This window comes from Hyperolius riggenbachi, chromosome 6, assembly GCF_040937935.1.
Source record: "Hyperolius riggenbachi isolate aHypRig1 chromosome 6, aHypRig1.pri, whole genome shotgun sequence".
Taxonomy (NCBI): Eukaryota; Metazoa; Chordata; class Amphibia; order Anura; family Hyperoliidae; genus Hyperolius; species Hyperolius riggenbachi.
The window spans coordinates 316,034,727-316,053,771 of NC_090651.1; the positions used below are offsets into that span (position 1 = coordinate 316,034,727).

At 45.6% G+C, this 19,045-nt stretch overlaps 1 protein-coding gene across 5 annotated transcripts in view; it reads right to left on the reverse strand.

The window, feature by feature from the left end:
• CPT1C (carnitine palmitoyltransferase 1C) overlaps positions 1 to 19,045 on the reverse strand; it is a 103,933-nt gene that overhangs the window by 42,792 nt on the left and 42,096 nt on the right. For all 5 annotated transcript variants that reach the window (XM_068241339.1, XM_068241340.1, XM_068241342.1 and 2 more), the window contains exons 2-7: positions 18,712 to 18,875; positions 18,276 to 18,415; positions 10,856 to 11,027; positions 2,849 to 2,950; positions 2,609 to 2,746; positions 2,352 to 2,429 (exon numbers count right to left, since the gene is read on the reverse strand). In XM_068241339.1, coding sequence (XP_068097440.1) covers positions 2,352 to 2,429; positions 2,609 to 2,746; positions 2,849 to 2,950; positions 10,856 to 11,027; positions 18,276 to 18,415; positions 18,712 to 18,852 — 771 coding nt within the window. In that variant the 5' untranslated portion in view covers positions 18,853 to 18,875. The remainder of the gene's footprint in view (positions 1 to 2,351; positions 2,430 to 2,608; positions 2,747 to 2,848; positions 2,951 to 10,855; positions 11,028 to 18,275; positions 18,416 to 18,711; positions 18,876 to 19,045) is intronic.

The window sequence follows — 19,045 nt, forward strand, 5'->3', positions numbered from 1 at the left end:
GGCTGAATTAATTTTCTCTTTTATTATTACTGCACCTCCAACCTCCTCCACACCAATAAACTGCAAGGCAGACCATATTGCTAAACATTTGGTTCTTGGGAAACTCTCCTTCTCCTGACTCACCCAGGGTGGATCACAGATAAGATAGGACAGCACTACAATGAAGGAAGTGGCCCATCCCAGCACTAGCTGTGCCTGGTGAGGGAATCTCACTGTAACCTGAGCAGTGTCTGCATTCAGCAGCCCCAGGGCAGATTCCAGCATCAAAGCTAGCACACTTTCTTCATGTATGTCTGTGTATAACGCCGCACAGGAATAAGGGCATTTATTTTATTCTTGCCTTTCGAAAAACTGTTGGACAAAATGCATCTTCCATGGGTCACATGTTCTGAACAGGATTCCTTCTCTTATCCTGTCCCCTGGAGGGCAGGGTAATCAGATGTGACAAAGTAGTAAGAATAGTGGCCACATTACATTTCACAGCATCCATGCATTACACTAGAAGGTGTGGCATAAGGTGATGGCAAGTGACGATGATGAGGGCATCGGCGGAAGCAGTGAACATGCATGTGTCACAAAGGAGGAGGGGTCACAGCAAGACCCCAGATTGCCCTGCTGCCGGCCACAGGCGATGTTTGGTTGCTATTACGGTACATGCAGCCAAGTGGCAGCGTTCATTAACAGTGGATGACAGATTTGACACACGGCACATAAAACAGTCTCATGATGCATCTGGGCACAGCAACCACCATGGTCAGATGCAACTCAATGGGGCGGCACCTGTCCTGTCTAACCAATCGCCTGGCTGGGATCAGTTGACAGGCAGTGAAATTCATGGCCTTCAGCTGTTAGTGGAAAAGAGGCCTTAAAAAGAAAATGTAAATCATTTTGGAACTGCCAAAATTCCCACCCCTGCAGCCATATACAAACCGCCTCCCTTTCCAAGTGTAACATGTATGACGTACTAAAAAAAAAAAAATGCATTAATAACTTTAGATCTCTGCAATACAGTCACATGACCTACACTGCTGATCAGCTCTCTACTTCTCAGTCCCAGAAGCACTGCCTGTCACTCACCACCCCTCCCAATCAGGATCCCGGATAGGGATGCAGATAAACTTAGACACCAATTACTCCTTTGTGATGAATAAAGGAGGATGGGGTAGTCAGTGGAGGGGTCAATGTTCAGAACACAGGCTACTCAGGAGCTTGGCAACTGGTAAGAGGAAACTGGAAGTAGCATAAATCAGTACTGCAGATCCCTTATAGAGTACTTCTGGCCAATTCACATGGACGACTGACAGTGGCTTGTTTTGCTGATGTCAAGCGCTTTTCTGTTACAGAGTAGACCAGATTTTGGCAGCGGTTCCCATTGATCAACAGGAGGAAATTATTATTTTTTATTTGTATTATTTATTTATTGTATTTATAAAGCGCCAACATATTACGTAGCGCTTTCAGATAGAGGCTGCACCAAAACTGACCAGCTGCATAGATGTGCAGAGCCCAAACATGGTCAACTTACACAACTTGCATTTAAAACAGATGCAGCAAAAAAAGTCAAAAACAGCCTGTGCACAGACTGTTCAATACTAGACTCTTCCACGATGATGACGTGCCCTCTCGGAAGAGACCTAACACCAACTGACAATTAAACATAGTGAAAACCTGGGGCTGCTAGCCCATAAATGGTCTACACATTTTCTCTAGTACAGGAAGAGTAAATTAGTTATCTACACAAAAGAGCTTCTCTGAGCTACTCCACCAACTTGGTGAACTCAGTCCTGTTTTCTGAATAGCTTAAACAGCCAAGAAACAGTGAGAGACAGCCTGAAGCTTTAGGGCCCTTTTCCATTTGTGGATGGGAGACGATGCTGGTATGCATCACTTCCGCGTCACTTTCGCATCTCCTGATGTGGAATTGTATTGAAGGAGACGGCGGGCGGATGCGGTGGTGCGAGAATCTGCAGCATGCGGCAGATTTTCGGATAGCTCATCACCGCTCCCCACGCAATGGAAACTATTCCATTGCTGTGCATTGGAATCAGGCCACCCGCGGTGCGGCTATATAGCAGCATCGCACTGCTTCTAATGGAAACGGGCCCTAACTGCAGGAAAGTTGAAGGGACATTAGCTCTGCTCTGTTTTACAGATTAAAAGACAGTGTGGATTCTAAATAGCAACCATGACAGTATGATGCAATATTACCAATAAAGCTATATACCTGAAAATAAAAATATGACACTTTTCTTTGCTACTAATGTTCTATTTATCACTCATATACTACACATACAATGAATTATCTCATAAGTTTATTCTTGCTTCAGATTTGCTTTAAGTTCCATACTTACCATGGCATAGTAGTTGCTATTCACCATAATGGGACCTCTTCCACGCAGGTAAATATATTCTTCCCACCAATCACTTACCTAGGCAACAAAACAAAAATGAATAACGTCAATCTGGGTTAAAGGAGAGAATAACCCAAAACAAATCTTTTCTGGAAACACAGCTAGAAAACACCCAAATCAAAATGGCAAAATCTTCTGCGCTAAAACTATATGAGCCGTGTTCCCATTATTTGCTGAGAAAAGATCAGTGTTCTTACATAGTTAGATGCCCACCAGGATTTCAGCTTCAGGTACCACTGCAGTTTGGGTGCCAGCTTTACTTCAAAGTCCTTGGCCAACCCGGTCATGCGTTTGAATTCCTCATCATTCATCAGAGGTCTCACGGAATCCAAATACTGGAATAATAAAATAGGATGTTGGTGTAGCTCCAAAAACAGCAAAAGGCAATGCAGACTCAGAGAAAATCCCTGATGCGTTCCCTGTAGTAAGATGCTCACCCTGTGCACTGTGTCCTTTATGCGTGGCACTGGAAGGCGAGGCAGTGATGCCTGGTAGCTGTATAACATGGGATTACGGCCTGAGAATATCTTCACCAAAGTCTAAACAAAGCGGAGAGAGGAAAGGTAAAATGAAACCTGTCCAGTGTAATAAATGCACTCTTACTTTTGAATTTTGCTTGAAGACAAAAGAGTAATCAGGCAAATATTAGGCTTCCTCCAGCCCCTTGCAGCTGACATGTCCCACGCCGCAGCTCAGGTCTCAGCCACTGGCCCGGGGTCCCCGCACGGTGCAGAAGCCGACCTCGAGGTCGTCGTTACTGCGCCTGCGTGAGTGCCGCCGTCAATCAACCCCCTGTCGTCCTCGGCGTACTGTGCCTGTGCAGTACGCCCTGGACAACGTGGACTTGATTGACAGCTGCGCTCGCGCAGGCACAGTAGAGGACGCCTGTCGAGACACCGTGCAGGGACCCCGGGCCGGCGGCTGAGAGCGGAACTGCAGCGTGTGAAATGGCAGCTGCAGGGGGCTGGAGGAAGCCTCAGGTAAATAAATGGAGAAGCCTAATATTTGCCTGATGACTCCTTTAAAGGAACACCATCAATTAACATGTTTTTTTCAATTGAGATAGGAAATGTTTGGGAAGTGCTGCTAAGTATTGGTGTGTATACATCTGAATCCTTTTCTCCTTTTTTACTGTTATCCAATTCCATTCACATTTTTCAGATGGCAGTCTGCTGTAATTCTGACACAAGACTAAGCCATGAGGGGAAGGGGGGATTTCATCACACTGCATCTGTTAACTCTGTGTGTGCAGAGCGCTCAGTCAGAGACAGGCAGAGCTTTCTCTCACAGAGAGCAGAGGTAATGTATCTAAAAGTGGATCCGAGATGAACTTTTACTCATTGCATAATTGTGTTCCTTTCCTATTGTTTATAGGGCATTCCTCAAGCCAAATACTTTTTTGTTTTTGTTTTAATACTTAATTCCCTATAAACTAAATAAGCCACGCCCACAGGTTTTCAGAGAGCCAAGGCACTCAGACAGTAGCAAGGGCTCATGGGAGCTCAGTCTGGGCAGGAGGAGGGGGAGGTATTACTAGCCAGATAAGATAGATAGACAAGTTACTTGTTATAGTTAGTTTTTAATCTCGGATCCGCTTTAAGTGCAACGTGTGTGTGTGTGTGTGTGTGTGTGTGTGTGTGTGTGTGTGTGTGTGTGTGTGTGTGTGTGTGTGTGTGTGTGTGTGTGTGTGTGTGTGTGTGTGTGTGTGTGTGTGTGTGTGTGTGTGTGTGTGTGTGTGTGTGTGTGTGTGTGTGTGTGTGTGTGTGTGTGTGTGTGTGTGTGTGTGTGTGTGTGTGTGTGTGTGTGTGTGTGTGTGTGTGTGTGCGCTCATAGGCTTTTGTTTTCATGTAACTCTGCTTCAATATTACACTGTTCTTAGCATGTCAGACTGCAGAGATTCACGTATGCAAATGAGACATTCCAAACAGGTAAAATCTACACACAATGAATTACAGCTTTTGCCTCTGATATTTAAAGCGGAATATAACCCTGCATTTCAACTTTGCTCTAAAGCACGTTGTCCTTTACACAGAAATTCACGTTTTGGACCCGCAAAAAGTACCCAAACCTCGGAAACTGCTTTCATAATTTCTAGGTGTTTTTTTTTTTTCTATTTCCTGCGATGAGCAGGAACTAACTGTTACAGTAATAATTGTTTTTGCTGGTGGACAGGTGTATATTTAGCCAGCGTTACGCAAATCTCTAAAACAAAGATAAAGGAACACCATCAATGCCCAAGTGCTCTAAAATGACAATATACAAATAATGTCTAAGTAGCTGTGTAAATATTGTTTTCTACTTTTTTTAAAGCGGAATATAACCCTGCATTTCAACATTGCTCTAAAACATTATTTACAGCATATTATATGCAACCAGCATTTTTTTTTTTTACTAGACCAGCATTGGAAAGGTTACACGCAGAGCTTTAAAGTTCCGTGGAGAGAAATGCAGACGCATCCGAAGTTTAGATAGATACATTTAAGTAAACACAATGTAACAAGTGTGGAATGTGACACACACTGACTGTGCAGGAGCTCCTGGACACAGAGAGAGAGAGTGAGTCACATTCCTCACTTGTTACATTGTGTTTACTTAAATGTATCTATCTAAACTTCGGATGCGTCTGCATTTCTATCCACGGAACTTTAAAGCTCTGTGTAACCCTTCCAATGCTGGTCTAGTAAAAAAAATGCTGGTTGCATATAATATGCTGTAAATAATGTTTTAGAGCAAAGTTGAAATGCAGGGTTATATTCCGCTTTAAAAAAAGTAGAAAACAATATTTACACAGCTACTTAGACATTATTTGTATATTGTCATTTTAGAGCACTTGGGCATTGATGGTGTTCCTTTATCTTTGTTTTAGAGATTTGCGTAACGCTGGCTAAATATACACCTGTCCACCAGCAAAAACAATTATTACTGTAACAGTTAGATAGTTCCTGCTCATCGCAGGAAATAAAAAAAATAAAAAAAACACACCTAGAAATGATGAAAGTGGTTTCCGAGGTTTGGGTACTTTTTGCGGGTCCAAAACGTGAATTTCTGTGTAAAGGACAACGTGCTTCACCCATTCCTGTAGAAACTCCCCCTGGCAATGTTACTGCTTCTAGCCCAAATCTAAATTACACCTAGTGACCTAAGACTTTGGCTCAGGACAGGCAAGTTTCACATTTTATATTTTTGATGACTTTGGTACCAAATCTACTAAACCAGGGCTGCCCAATAGGTCGATCGCGATCTACCGGTAGATCGCGACCGCCTTCTTGGTAGATCGCGGCCTCTTGGCCGCGTCTCATTAAATTTTGCGGCCAGCAGCATGTTTAGCTGCCGGCCAATAAGAATGCAGGGCAGAAGATGCGGCGAGGAGAGAGGGAGGAGAGAGGCGGCGCGGCCGCTACGTCATGGCTGGGGGCGGCGCCGGGCAGCCTGCAACGTGCGTGCTTGTAACATGCCCGGCGCCGCCCCCAGCCATGACGTAGCGGCTGCGCCGCCTCTCTCCTCTCTCTCTCCTCGCCGCGTCTTGCCGTCTTCTCCCTGACGACATTCTTATTGGCCAGCGGACTGCCTGCCGGAGGTCCCAGGAGTCCAGAGGACCCTGGCTAACCTACACTGCAGGTACATAAACCTGACTAAGCTACACTGAGGGCTCCTATACTTGGCTAAGTTACACTGAGGGCCCCTATACCTGGCTAAGCTACACTGAGGGCTTCTATACTTGGCTAACCTACACTGAGGGCCCCTATACCTGGCTAAGCTACATTGAGTGCCCCTATACCTGGCTAAGCTACACTGAGGGCCCCTATACCTGGCTAAGCTACACTGAGGGCTCCTATACTTGGCTAAGCTACACTGAGGGCCCCTATACCTGGCTAAGCTACACTGAGTGCCCCTATACCTGGCTAAGCTACACCGAGGGCCCCTATACCTGGCTAAGCTACACCGAGGGCTCCTATACTTGGCTAAGCTACACTGAGGGCCCCTATACCTGGCTAAGCTACACTGAGGGCCCCTATACTTGGCTAACCTACACTGAGGGCCCCTATACCTGGCTAAGCTACATTGAGTGCCCCTATACCTGGCTAAGCTACACTGAGGGCTCCTATACTTGGCTAAGCTACACTGAGGGCCCCTATACCTGGCTAAGCTACACTGAGGGCTTCTATACTTGGCTAACCTACACTGAGGGCCCCTATACCTGGCTAAGCTACACTGAGTGCCCCTATACCTGGCTAAGCTACACTGAGTGCCCCTATACCTGGCTAAGCTACACCGAGGGCTCCTATACTTGGCTAAGCTACACTGAGGGCCCCTATACCTGGCTAAGCTACACTGAGGGCCCCTATACCTGGCTAAGCTACACTGAGGGCCCCTATACCTGGCTAAGCTACACTGAGGGCCCCTATACCTGGCTAAGCTACACTGAGGGCCCCTATACCTGGCTAAGCTACACTGAGGGCCCCTATACCTGGCTAAGCTACACCGAGGGCTTCTATACTTGGCTAACCTACACTGAGGGCCCCTATACCTGGCTAAGCTACACTGAGTGCCCCTATACCTGGCTAAGCTACACTGAGGGCCCCTATACCTGGCTAAGCTACACTGAGGGCCACTATACCTGGCTAAGCTACACTGAGGGCTTCTATACTTGGCTAAGCTACACTGAGGGCCCCTATACCTGGCTAACCTACACTGAGGGCCCTATACCTGGCTTAGCTACACTGGGGCCCCTATACCTGGCTAAGCTACACTGAGGGCTCCTATACCTGGCTAAGCTACACTGAGGGCCCCTATACCTGGCTAAGCTACACTGAGGGCTCCTATACCTGGCTAAGCTACACTGAGGGCCCCTATACCTGGATAAGCTACACTGGGGGCCCCTATACCTGGCTAACCTACACTGGGGGCCCAAATGCCAGGCTAACCTACACTGGGGGTCCAAATGCCAGGCTAACCTACACTGGGGGCCCAAATGCCAGGCTAACCTACACTGGGGGCCCAAATGCCAGGCTAACCTACACTGGGGGCCCATATGCCTGGCTAACCTACACTGGGGCCCATATGCCTGGCTAACCCACACTGGTAGCCCATATGCCTGGCTAACCTACACTGGGGGCCCATATGCCTGGCTAACCTTGACTGGGGGCCCATATACCTGGCTAACCTATACTGAGGGCCCATATACCTGGCTAACCTATACTGAGGGCACGTAACCTATGCTGCAGGCACATTCACCTGGCTAACCTACGTTGGGGGGGGGGCATGCTTAGCATTTGGGACGTTGGTAGATCTCCTGGCCTCGGCAAATTTTAAAGTAGCTCGCGAGCCGAAAAAGTGTGGGCACCCCTGTACTAAACTGTAAACAATGTTTCTGCAGTTCACTACAGTGGATGGAGTAAACAGTGATTCCCAAGTGGCTGCTGAGAAATCATGCAACTGATAGAAGATGGTAACAGTACTCTAGGCCAGCGTTTTTCAACCGGTGTTCCGCGGCACACTAGTGTGCCGTGGGATGTTGCCTGGTGTGCCGTTCAGGTCGGGGAGGAGCGAGAGGCTCCTCCCCTCCCCGCGGCCGCCGCTCCTGTCACCTTATCATGAGCGGGCGGCCGATTGTCCGATTAGATTCCCCCGTAGTAGCCGCTCTCCTCTGTGGCATCTCCTATTACAGCAGTGCGCTCGGCGACTGCTGCGATGACCAGGAAGCGGTACAGCGGTTCCCATGGTAACGGCGATGCATATCGCCGCTACAGGAAGCCGCTGTACCGCTTCCTGCTCATCACAGCAGCCGCCGAGCGCACGCTGCTGTAATAGGAGATGCCACAGAGGAAAGCGGCTACTATGGGGGAATCTAATCGGACAAGCGGCAGCCCGCTCATGATAAGGTAACAGGAGCGGTGGCCACGGAGGGGGGAGAGGCACACCTACCCATACTAGGAAGCTATATTGGGCACTATACTAGCTATACTGGGCACTATACTGGGGCACTACCTACCTATACTGGGCACTATACTAGCTATACTGGGCACCATGCTAGCTATACTGGGCACTATACTAGCTATACTGGGCACTACCTACCTATACTGGGCACTATACTGGGGCACTACCTATCCATACTGGGACTATACTAGCTATACTGGGGCACTATGCTAGCTATACTGGGGCACTATACTGGGGTAACTATACTAGCCATACTGGGGCAACTAAACTCCCTATACTGGGGCAACTATGCTAGCTATGCAGCCGCACCCCAGCCCCCCCCATAGCCTGCTGCGCACGGCACTGTCCACTAAGTCGCGTAAAAACTAGGTCAGAAAGTGTTCCCCGGGCCGGAAAAGGTTGGGAACCACTGTTCTAGGCTGCAAGATCCATCCAGGCACTTTGGATTTTAGACTTTGAAATAGCATTCACTGACTAAATAAAATAAATCTTGCACTGCAGATAGACCACAAAGAAGAAAAATGTCCAAAAGAATGCTGTCCATGCATACTGTTACAATATGCTTTATTTTTCTTCTTTTACAAGGGGGAGAAGTTATAATGAGGATTTCATCAGTATGCTGCTGTTTTCACTGTCCAATTAGCAGGCTGGGCTTGTCCGTGACCAAGCTGTACTTTGGAATATCTGCCAGGTCTCTACTGCAACTGTCTTCAGTTCCTGCTGGTTCTTGGGATATTTTCCCTTCAGTTTTGTCTTCAGCAAGTGAAATGCATGTTCAATTGGATTCAGGTCAGGTGATTGACTTGGCCATTGCATAACATTCCACTTATTTCCCTTCAAAAACTCTTTTGTTGCTTTTGCAGTATGCTTTGGGTCATTGTCCGTCTGCCCTGTGAAGTGCCATCAAATGAGTTCTTAAGCATTTGGCTGAATATGAGCAGATAATATTGCCCGAAACATTTCTGAATACATCCTTCTGCTTTTGGCAAAGTCACCAATCAAGAGAACACTTCACCACAGTGAATACAGATGGTTCACCACAAGATGTAAACCATTAGTGAGCCTCAAAAACAGGAAGGCCGGATTGAAGTTTGCCAAACAACATGCTATGGACAGATGAGACCAAGGTCAACTTGTACCAGAGTGATGGGAAGAAAAGAGTATGGAGAAGGAAAGGAACTGCTCATGATTCAAAGCCTACCACCGCATCAGTGTAGCATGATGGTGGTAGTGTCATGGTGTGGGCATATATGGCTGCCAATGAAACTGGTTCTCTTATATTTAGTGATGATGTGACTGCTGACAAAAGCTGCAATACGAATTTAGAAATGTTTTGGGCAATATTATGTGATCATATTCAGGCAAATGCTTCAGAACTCACTTGACGGCGCTTCACAGTGCAGATGGACAATGACCCAAAGCATAGTTCAAAAGCAACCAACAAGTTTTTGAAGGGAAAGAAGTGGAATGTTATGCAATGGCCAAGTCAATTACCTGACCTGAATCCGACTGAGCATGCATTTCACTTGCTGAAGACAAAACTGAAGGGAAAATGCCCCAAGAACAAGCAGGAACTGAAGACAGTTGCAGTAGAGGCCTGGCGGAGCATCACCAGGGATGAAACCCAGCGTCTAGTGATGTCTATGCGTTTCAGACCTCAGGCTATAATTGACTACAAAGGAATTGCAACCAAGTATTAAAAAGTGAAAGTTTTATTTATAATTATTATACTGTCCCATTACTTTTGGTCCCTTAAAAAGAACCCGAGCTGGGTTTGAACAATGTGATCTGTATAATGAGGCTGGATCTGCCTATACAGCCCAGCCTCTGTTGGTATTGCAAACCCCCCTAAGGTCCCCCTGCACTCTGCAATCCCTGATAAATCACAGCCGTGCTGTCGACACACAGCTTGTCGCAGCAGCTGTGTTTTTCTCTATAGTGTCAGTCTGCTACTCTCCCCACCTCTTGCAGAACTCCGGTCCCCGCCTGCCTCCCTTCCCTCCTCGCTGATTAGAGGGAAGGGACGGGGGCAGGGACCGGAGCTCTGCAGGAGGCGGGGGAGCAGCCGAGACTGACACTACAGATGTAAACACAGCCACAGCCGAGACTGACACTACAGATGTAAACACAGCCACACAGCGTGGCTGTGATCTATGTCTGATTTCAGAGTGCAGGGGGACATTAGGGGGGTTTGGAATACCAACAGAGGCTGGGCTGTATAGGCAGATCCAGCCTCTGTATTCCGATCACATTCTTCAAACCCAGCTCGGGTTCTCTTTAACAAGTGGGAGTCACACATGCAAACTGTTGTAATTCCTACACCGTGCACATGATTTGGATGCAAATACCCTCAAATTAAAGCTGACAGTCTGCAGTTACAGCACATCATGTCTGTTTCATTTCAAATAGATTGTGGTTGTGTATTGAGCCAAAAATGTTAGAATTGTGTCAATGTTGCCATTTTTGTGGACCTGACTGTAGGTTTACATGGACACATTGACTCTTACCAGCCACAGTTTAGTCGTGGCAGACATTTTGCCATGTTGCTCATACATCCAACCATGGTAAGATAACAGCTGCTTCAGTATGTAGCGCATGGTCATGATAAGTGCAAACCACAGGGCTGTGGAGAAGATGAGGGCACTGATGATGCTCTGTCCCATGTGAGAGAGGTAGCCACTGCACAGATAAGACAGGGAGAAAAAAAATTACCAAATCATAATTCAAATGATGCAACTTGGCAAAAATCATTTACCATACTGACATAAAGTAACTGTCCCATTAAATCAATCTAGGTCAAATGTGACACAGTGTTTGCGAAGTGAAAGACTTACCAGCCTCCCTAGAGCGCTTGTTTAACTGGTTCTGGACCGATGCAGTTGAAATCTACGTCCTGCATGTGGCTGCGCAGGTCTGACAGGACGTAGATTTCAACACTAGTCGCCATGCGGTCCTGCCCCTCTGTCCCCACCGGCTATATGACGGCAGAGCTGAGTGAGCCGTCAGGAGCCGATTTCATTGGCTTACATTGACGGACAGCATCAGGAGCCAATGAAAGCAGCTCCTGACCTACTCGCACAGCTCTGCTGTCATATAAACGGCAGGGCGAATAATCTGTGGCAGGGACAGATCAGCGTGACTGACGGATGATTGCGGCAATTCATCGGTACCCGCCGTTTTACCAGGTCAGTAGTCTCTGGTCCTTAAAGGGAACCAGAGATGAACGTTTCACACAAAATAAACATATCAGTCAATAGCTTGTAAAGAATAAATGCTCTACCTGATAATTTCGCTGCTCTGGTGTGCCTTTTTTAGTGTTTTTTATCCGTTATTGCTCCAGGAAAAAGCAAATATGGCCGCCGGCTCATATCCCTTCTGCTTCCGGGTTATGAGTTGTTCTGGATGTGCTGTCTAAGCTATATGAGACTAGGCTGCTGTCTAGGCTATATGAGAAAGGCTGCTGCAGCCTTTCATCTGTGTTCTTTCATTTTGCTATGATGTGCAGCTGCCTGTAGGAAGTCTCTCTCATAGGAATGAAACTGCAGTCATCATCATTATCTATGCAGAGTGCACACAGAGCACACAGATCATATTGCAGCCACACTTGTCCGTTTCAGAGATTCTCTCTCAGCAGGAGCAGCCCCTCCCATGTCATCACAGCTCTCAGTATGCAAAGCAGGAAATCTGAGCCAGGAGGTGGCAGGCTTGGGCTTGAAAAGACTCCACAGAAGAGTGACTCAGCTATAATGATTCCAGGTCAAACCTAGACTGAGCCAGTCGGGGATTCTTATCACAGCTGATAATAGACTAATTAAGCAGATAAAGAAACTAAAGGTGGCCATACACTGGTCGATTTGCCATCAGATTCGACCAACAGACAGATCCCTATCTGATCGAATCTGATCAGAGAGGGATCGTATGGCTACCTTTACTGCAAACAGATTGTGAACTGATTTCAGCCTGAAACCGTTCACAATCTGTTGTGGTGGTGCTGCTGCTGCCGCTTCCCCACATCCCGCATACATTACCTGCTCCGCCGGCACGACTCCCGGGTCTCCAGGTCCAGCATGCTTCACTTCTTCCTGTCTGGGGGAAGTTTAAACAGTAGAGCGCCCTCTACTGTTTAAACTTCCTGCCGGGACAGGAAGAAGGGAAGCATGCCGGAGGAGACCAGACCAGAGCCGATACGGAGAAGAGCGGAGACCCGGGAGTCGCGCCGGCGGAGCAGGTAATGTATGCGGCTCTATTGCGTCGGTCGTCGGGCACTCGAACGCCGCTAGCGATGCACTCTTTACCCGCGGGCGATCGACGGTTATTTTCCGCACGGCGCAATCGACGGGATCGGACGGAATGGATCGAAATTCGGTGTGTAGCGTGAACGATTGGCAGCAGATTCGATCCCAGTGATCGAATCTGCTGTCGAAACGGGCGCAAATCGTGCCAGTGTATGGCAAGCTTAAAAGCAGGGTAGATATTTACTGCCATGTTCCCACTGATAAATGTAATAAAATACATGAGGGTGCTTCGTCTCTGGTTCTCTTTAAAGCGCTATAAAACCCTGACATAATATTCAATAAAAACATGTTTTCCTACTTTTTATTTGCCATACGGTTATCATATTTGCTTTTGTGCATAAGTATTATTATTCATTTAGAAATTGTACGTTCCCTAAGTACACTTTTTTTGCTCTGAAAGCTGATTTTTTATTTTATTCATAACTGCTTTATTCATCTTCTAATGTAAGCATAAATGCTTTCTGATGCTTTCCGATTGTCTCACTATCTTCAGGAGAGTCTGCAGTGTCAGAGAAGGGTTTGTTTACATTTCTCACTAGATACAATTAAACACAAAATAACATTATCTCTAGTTAGGATTCCTCCAGCTTTCCCTGCAGGGGAGCTTCTAAGGCCTGTGTTTAACCCTTTGAATTCTGTTCTAGTAAAAAAAAATGCTGGTTGTATAGAATATGCTGTAGATAATCTATTAAAGCAAAGAAGAAATGCTGGGTTTCATTACGCTTTAAGGGGGCAGAGACTGCTGGTACTGAATAGTTAAAAAAACAAAACAAACAAATACAACCAACCCTGTACCCTGAGCATCCTGAACCAGAAGAATTGTAGCTGCTCTCCCAGCCCCCTCACACAAACATACACAGCTCTGTGCTGGAGCAGATACTGGCTTAAGATGCACATTAATTATACAATCTAGATTGTACGATCTTACCACTTCTAAGTAATATGAGAGACTACCTAAAGTATCCATTTTAAGTACATTCAGGGCTGTGGAGTCGTAGTCGAGGAGTCAGAGAAATTTTGGGTACCTGGAGTTAGAGGTTTCATGAACTAAGTAGCCGGAGTTGAATGATTTTTGTACCGACTCCCCAGCGCTGATTATATTTACTCAGTTTCCCCTTCAACTACAAAGATTTGGTAAGACTGTATGGTCAAGATTGCATCATTGATGGGCACCTTTACAATCATATGGGAGAAAAGTGGGAAGGGCCACGCCCTCTGAAAATTTACAGCCCACTCCTACCAACCTCAGTAACAAATAGCCTGCCAGGGTCAGACAAGCTGGTACATGGCTGTGCCTCACTCACCTTGCACATGATAATGAACAGGGCTGTGGATTTGGAGCTGGAGTCGGAGCAATTTTGGGTACCTGGAGTCGGAGTTGGAGGTTTCATAAATTGAGGAGTCGGATGATTTTTGTACCAAATCCACAGTCCTGGTAAGTATTAGACTAAGGAGTCGGAGTCGAGGAGTCAGAGCTCTTTTGGGTACGGGCATGCAAGATGTGGGATAAGGGCATGCAAGGTGTGTGGCTACGGTGGCTCCTGCGGTCGGAAGTACTTGTAACTGAAGAATGACCCAACACAGCTCCCTGCAGCCTTGTGAGAATGGGGAGGCTTTGCCTTCAGTGGCCACTGTGCCAGGTTCAACACAGGGTAAAATTAAGCATTATTTTTACTCAGTTCTGTTATATAATGGTGAGGTTAGTATATGGCTCCCAAAACTGGAATCAGGAGGGGAGATCAGATGGAAAGGCAAATGAAGAGCATCAGAGTGGGCGGGGTGAGTGGGAAGAACAATTCCCTCACCCAGCAATCAGCCATGACGATTCCGCTGGCTGCCATTTTAATTGTCTCCTGACCTGCTGATCAGGAGCCAATGGGACCAGAGCCTCTGGTCCTAAAGTTTAGGAGACCAGAGGCTCCAGTCCCAAAGCAGGCAAAGGGAACCTTAACTGGGGGGGGGGGGGGGGGGAGTTTAACTTACCTGGGGCTTCTACCGGCCCCAGGCAAGTTAAAGGGGCACTACAGCGAAAAACTGTAACATTTAAAATATGTGCAAACATATACAGATAAGATGAATATTTTTTTCCAGAGTAAAATGAGCCATAAATTACTTTTCTCCTATGTTGCTGTCACTTACAGTAGGTAGTAGAAATCTGACAGAAGTGACAGGTTTTGGACTAGTCCAACTCTTTATAGGAGATTCTCAGGGATATATTTATTTTCAAAAGCACTTAGTGAATGGCAGTTGCTCTGTCCAACTGCCAAAAAACTGTGTAGGGAGCAGGGAAGCCGGCCAGCATCTTTGTATGAATCCTTTTTAGAGAATATCTTTATAAAGAATAAAAGCCTTGCTGAGAATCCCCTATGAAGAGATGGACTAGTCCAAAACCTGTCACTTCTGTCAGATTTCTACTACCTACTGTAAGAGACAGCAACATAGGAGAAAAGTAATATATGGCTCATTTTACTCTGGAAAAAAGGCACTTCTTATTTGTATATGTTTGCACATATTTTAAATTTTACAATTTTTCGCTGTAGTGCCCCTTTAAACTTCATTTCTGGCCAGTCGGTGGCCACTGCACCTGGCCGCGCAGGCGCAGTGGCCACCGACTGGCCAGTTGTCAGAAATAAAACTGGCTCACTCCGGGGGACCGGAGTAGATCAGTTTATCCTGGCGCAGGCACAGGACATCTGCAGGGGGCCGGTAGAAGCCCCAGGAACAAAACTACCGCCCTACCAACAGAATAGCTACAAAACCAATAGAAATGTATTGCAGCTTCTCCTCACACTTTTTGTAAACAAACTGTACAAAATGAGAGGTTAGTAATGTAATTTTCCAGAGGCTTTATGCTATACACTGCTAAACAAAATCTGAATAAACTTGCAGGAAACAAGGGCAAAAATTCTCAATTTCCCAGAACAGCCAGAAGTAAAATTTAGACAATCCATACATTGTCTTTACAGCAATTCATTAAACAGACAGAATTGGTCTGTGGGGGTGCAATATTTTTCTGTGTGTCTAATTAATCTCATGCGCCACTTCCTGTTGGCAAACCAAGTGAACGACTGCAACGCATTTCACAATCAGTTCTAGCGTAAAAACAGGACTTTTGCGGAAAACAGCTTGTTAAAATACTTTAAAAATAAATCATTAATTTTTGTGGAGGCAGGTGAAGTTCAGCAGTAATTGGGGATTTAGATTAATGCTTTCATGGTCAAATCGTTTCTCTATGAGTGCAGCATCAAATAGCATTAAAGCGGACCTGAACTTAGAACTTCCTCTCTGCTCTAAAATATAAGCAACAGCATGATAATCTTTGCAGAAAAAAAAAATAACTCCTGCAATAAATATGTAGTGGCCAAGGGGTTAAAGGGATCCTGAGCACTCACTAAAAATTAAATAGTGACTTACCTGGGGCTTCCTCCAGCCCATCGTAGGCTGCAAGGTCCCTCGGCGTCCTCCTTGCTCCTCTCCCGGTCCTGGCTGGCGGGTTCCTCAATTTGCGACATCAAGCTGGCCGACTACGCGTCATCACGCCAGCCAGCGTGGGAGTCCTGCGCATGCGTGGTTCAATATTAGAGAATTGCTCATGCGCAGGACTCTTACGCCGGGGTGATGTCGCAAAGTAACAAAGTGGGAAGCAGGTCTGACGACTTCAGACTGAAGTCGTCCCATAATGAAGCCACCAGCCGTGAGAGGAGCCAGGAGGACGCTGGAGGAAGCCCCAGTTAAGTCACTATCTCATTTTTAGTGAGTGCTCAGGATCCCTTTATACCGGACCTGAACTCAGAACTTCCTCTTTGCTCTAAAAGATAAGGAACAGCATAATGACCTTTTAGAGAAAAAAAAATCTTTGTTACCGCTGATACAAATTCTGCAATAAATGGTCAGTTTTGTCTACTTCCTGCTTTCATGGAAGCAGACATATTGTTAACATCCTGTGTTTATCTATTGGCTCACTGCCATGGCAGTCAGCTGACACAGCTGAGGAATCAAATTGCAACTTGTTCTTAGTCACAGATGAGGGGGAATCAGACAGGCTAAGCTCTCTAAATACATACAGGGTGCCTTTCTCTATGTTTCCTTCTGTCCTGTGCAAGAGTTCAGGTCCACTAGAACCTCCAGTGTTTACAAATTAGCAGAGGAATATCTGTGCTGACACAGCTGAGAGATCAAATTACACTTATAATTACAGATGAGGGGGAATAACACAGCTCTTCACTCGAAACACAAACAGTGTTTTCCTTGTGTCCTGTGCAGGAGTTCAGGTCCACTTTAACCAACTACCATAACACAGTGATAAGCACAATAAACATTATGTGTCAATACTGCCACAAAGTGCTCTAAAAAGCTAGCAAATCAACAATTAAAAGGGAAATGCCAATTATCTTATAACAGTGAATACATATGTAATAACAGAAGCCACTGTCATGGCTGATGGAGAAATAAGCAGTTCCAAGAACTAGACAAAAGGAAAAGAATACTGATTCATGAATGGGGCTGACATGAGTCTTTCTACAATATCCACAAACATGACTGGAAAAGCTCAAGTCTGTTATCAGTGGCAATATTTTTTTTAATCTTGCTATGGCGAAAAATTGTAAAAATTTTCAAATATGTGCAAACAGACAAATAAGAAGTACATTTTTTTCCAGAGTAAAATGAGCCATAAATTACTTTTCTCCTATGTTGCTGTACAGTAGGTAGTAGAAATATGACAGAAGTGACAGGTTTTAGACTAGTGCATCTCTTCATAGGGGATTCTCAGCAAGGCTTTTATTCTTTATAAAGATATTCCCTAAAAAGGTTTTAAACAATGATGCTGGCCAGCTTCCCTGCTCGCTATACAGTTTTTTGGCAGTTGGACAGAGCAACTGCCATTCACTAAGTGCTTTTAAAAATAAATCCTTAGAATCCCCCCCATGAAGAGATGGTCTACTCCAAAACATGTCGCTTCTCTCAGATTTCTACTACTTACTGCAAGTGACAGCAACATAGGAGAAAAGTAATTTATGGCTCATTTTACTCTGGAAAAAATATACTTCTTATTTGTTCATGTTTGCACATATTTTAAATTTTACAATTTAAAATATGTGCCAAAGTGCCCCTTTAAGTCATCAGCCTTCACTATCAGCTTCCTCAGCTCACTGTACTGGGGAAAGAGACTGTAGCCCTTATTCACGTCACCTTTTCTCCATAGTTTTCTCCTAAGAGATCATTTTTCATCTTCTGTTTAAAATAACTTTTCAGCAATGTGGTGAGGTGGATAGTTAGCGGGACGCCGCGCGATGTCAAACAGTGCCCGGGTGGACTGTGCTCTGAGTACTATTGATGCGCTTTTAAACTCCAAAATCCTGTAAGTGCATTTCCAGTTGACAGGCTGGAGAAATATGTTTTTAACTGTATTTCGCTATTGGTGGTTTTTGTATTTGGTACCATAAGCTGGACTAATTCTGCCTGCGAACCCATTGTGCGTAATTTTGACTTGGAGACTGATCAGTGGTTTATATAGGTGGTGCGGTTTTACTGGTTATATTAAAATGACAAGAAACTAGCACATTATTTTAACTGTTACGGTATTAAATCGGCTACGCGGCAGCGGCCGTTACTACAGGGTCACTACATGTACCTCATCGGCAGGTGTTCTTTGATTTTGCCGATCATTCCCATGGACGGATCCACACGGGCATACATGGTCCCCATAATGGCGATCACTACGAAGAGCCAGCTGGAAGGACTGGCAGGATACACACCAGTGATAAAACTATTCTGTAAATCAGAAAAGATAAACCCATTAACTACACACAAAGCAATATTGATTTTACTATTATGACGCTATTAATCACGCAGTGAAAGGATGTGAAGGTTCATCAGCTAGAACAAATACAGTAAAATAGTCTGCTTGCCTGCTGATTCCTTAGAATAAATCCCTGATACAAGCTTCATCATCAAACATGTGGGTGTGCGTCTCAACACGTTACCACTGTTTCATTGGCCTAACATGCTAAACCAATCAGGGTGTTTTGTGTCGGACACACAGTACATTCTCCTGCAGCGCTGCTTACCCTGAGCCGGGCTAGCTTCTTCTTCCAGGAGCGAAGCCCAGAGAGGTAGACCTGTTTAAGTGCTTCATGGCTTAGCCGAAGGTCAATACCTTCCGGGGTGACCGTAAACTGGAATGCCACAGCCTGGTGGGCTTCTGCCATTGTGGTGGCTCTTCAGTGCTGAGCTGTAAGAAATAACAGGAGAAAATGCAGCGTTTAAAAAAAAAAAGAAACTAAACTAAAACAAACAGATTTTCAAATGATTTTCAATGATATGTTTATAAATAAAGAGAAGGTAAAAAAAAGTCCAGTCACAACTTTTCTAACACGATATGCACAAAAGTTAGGCATTAGG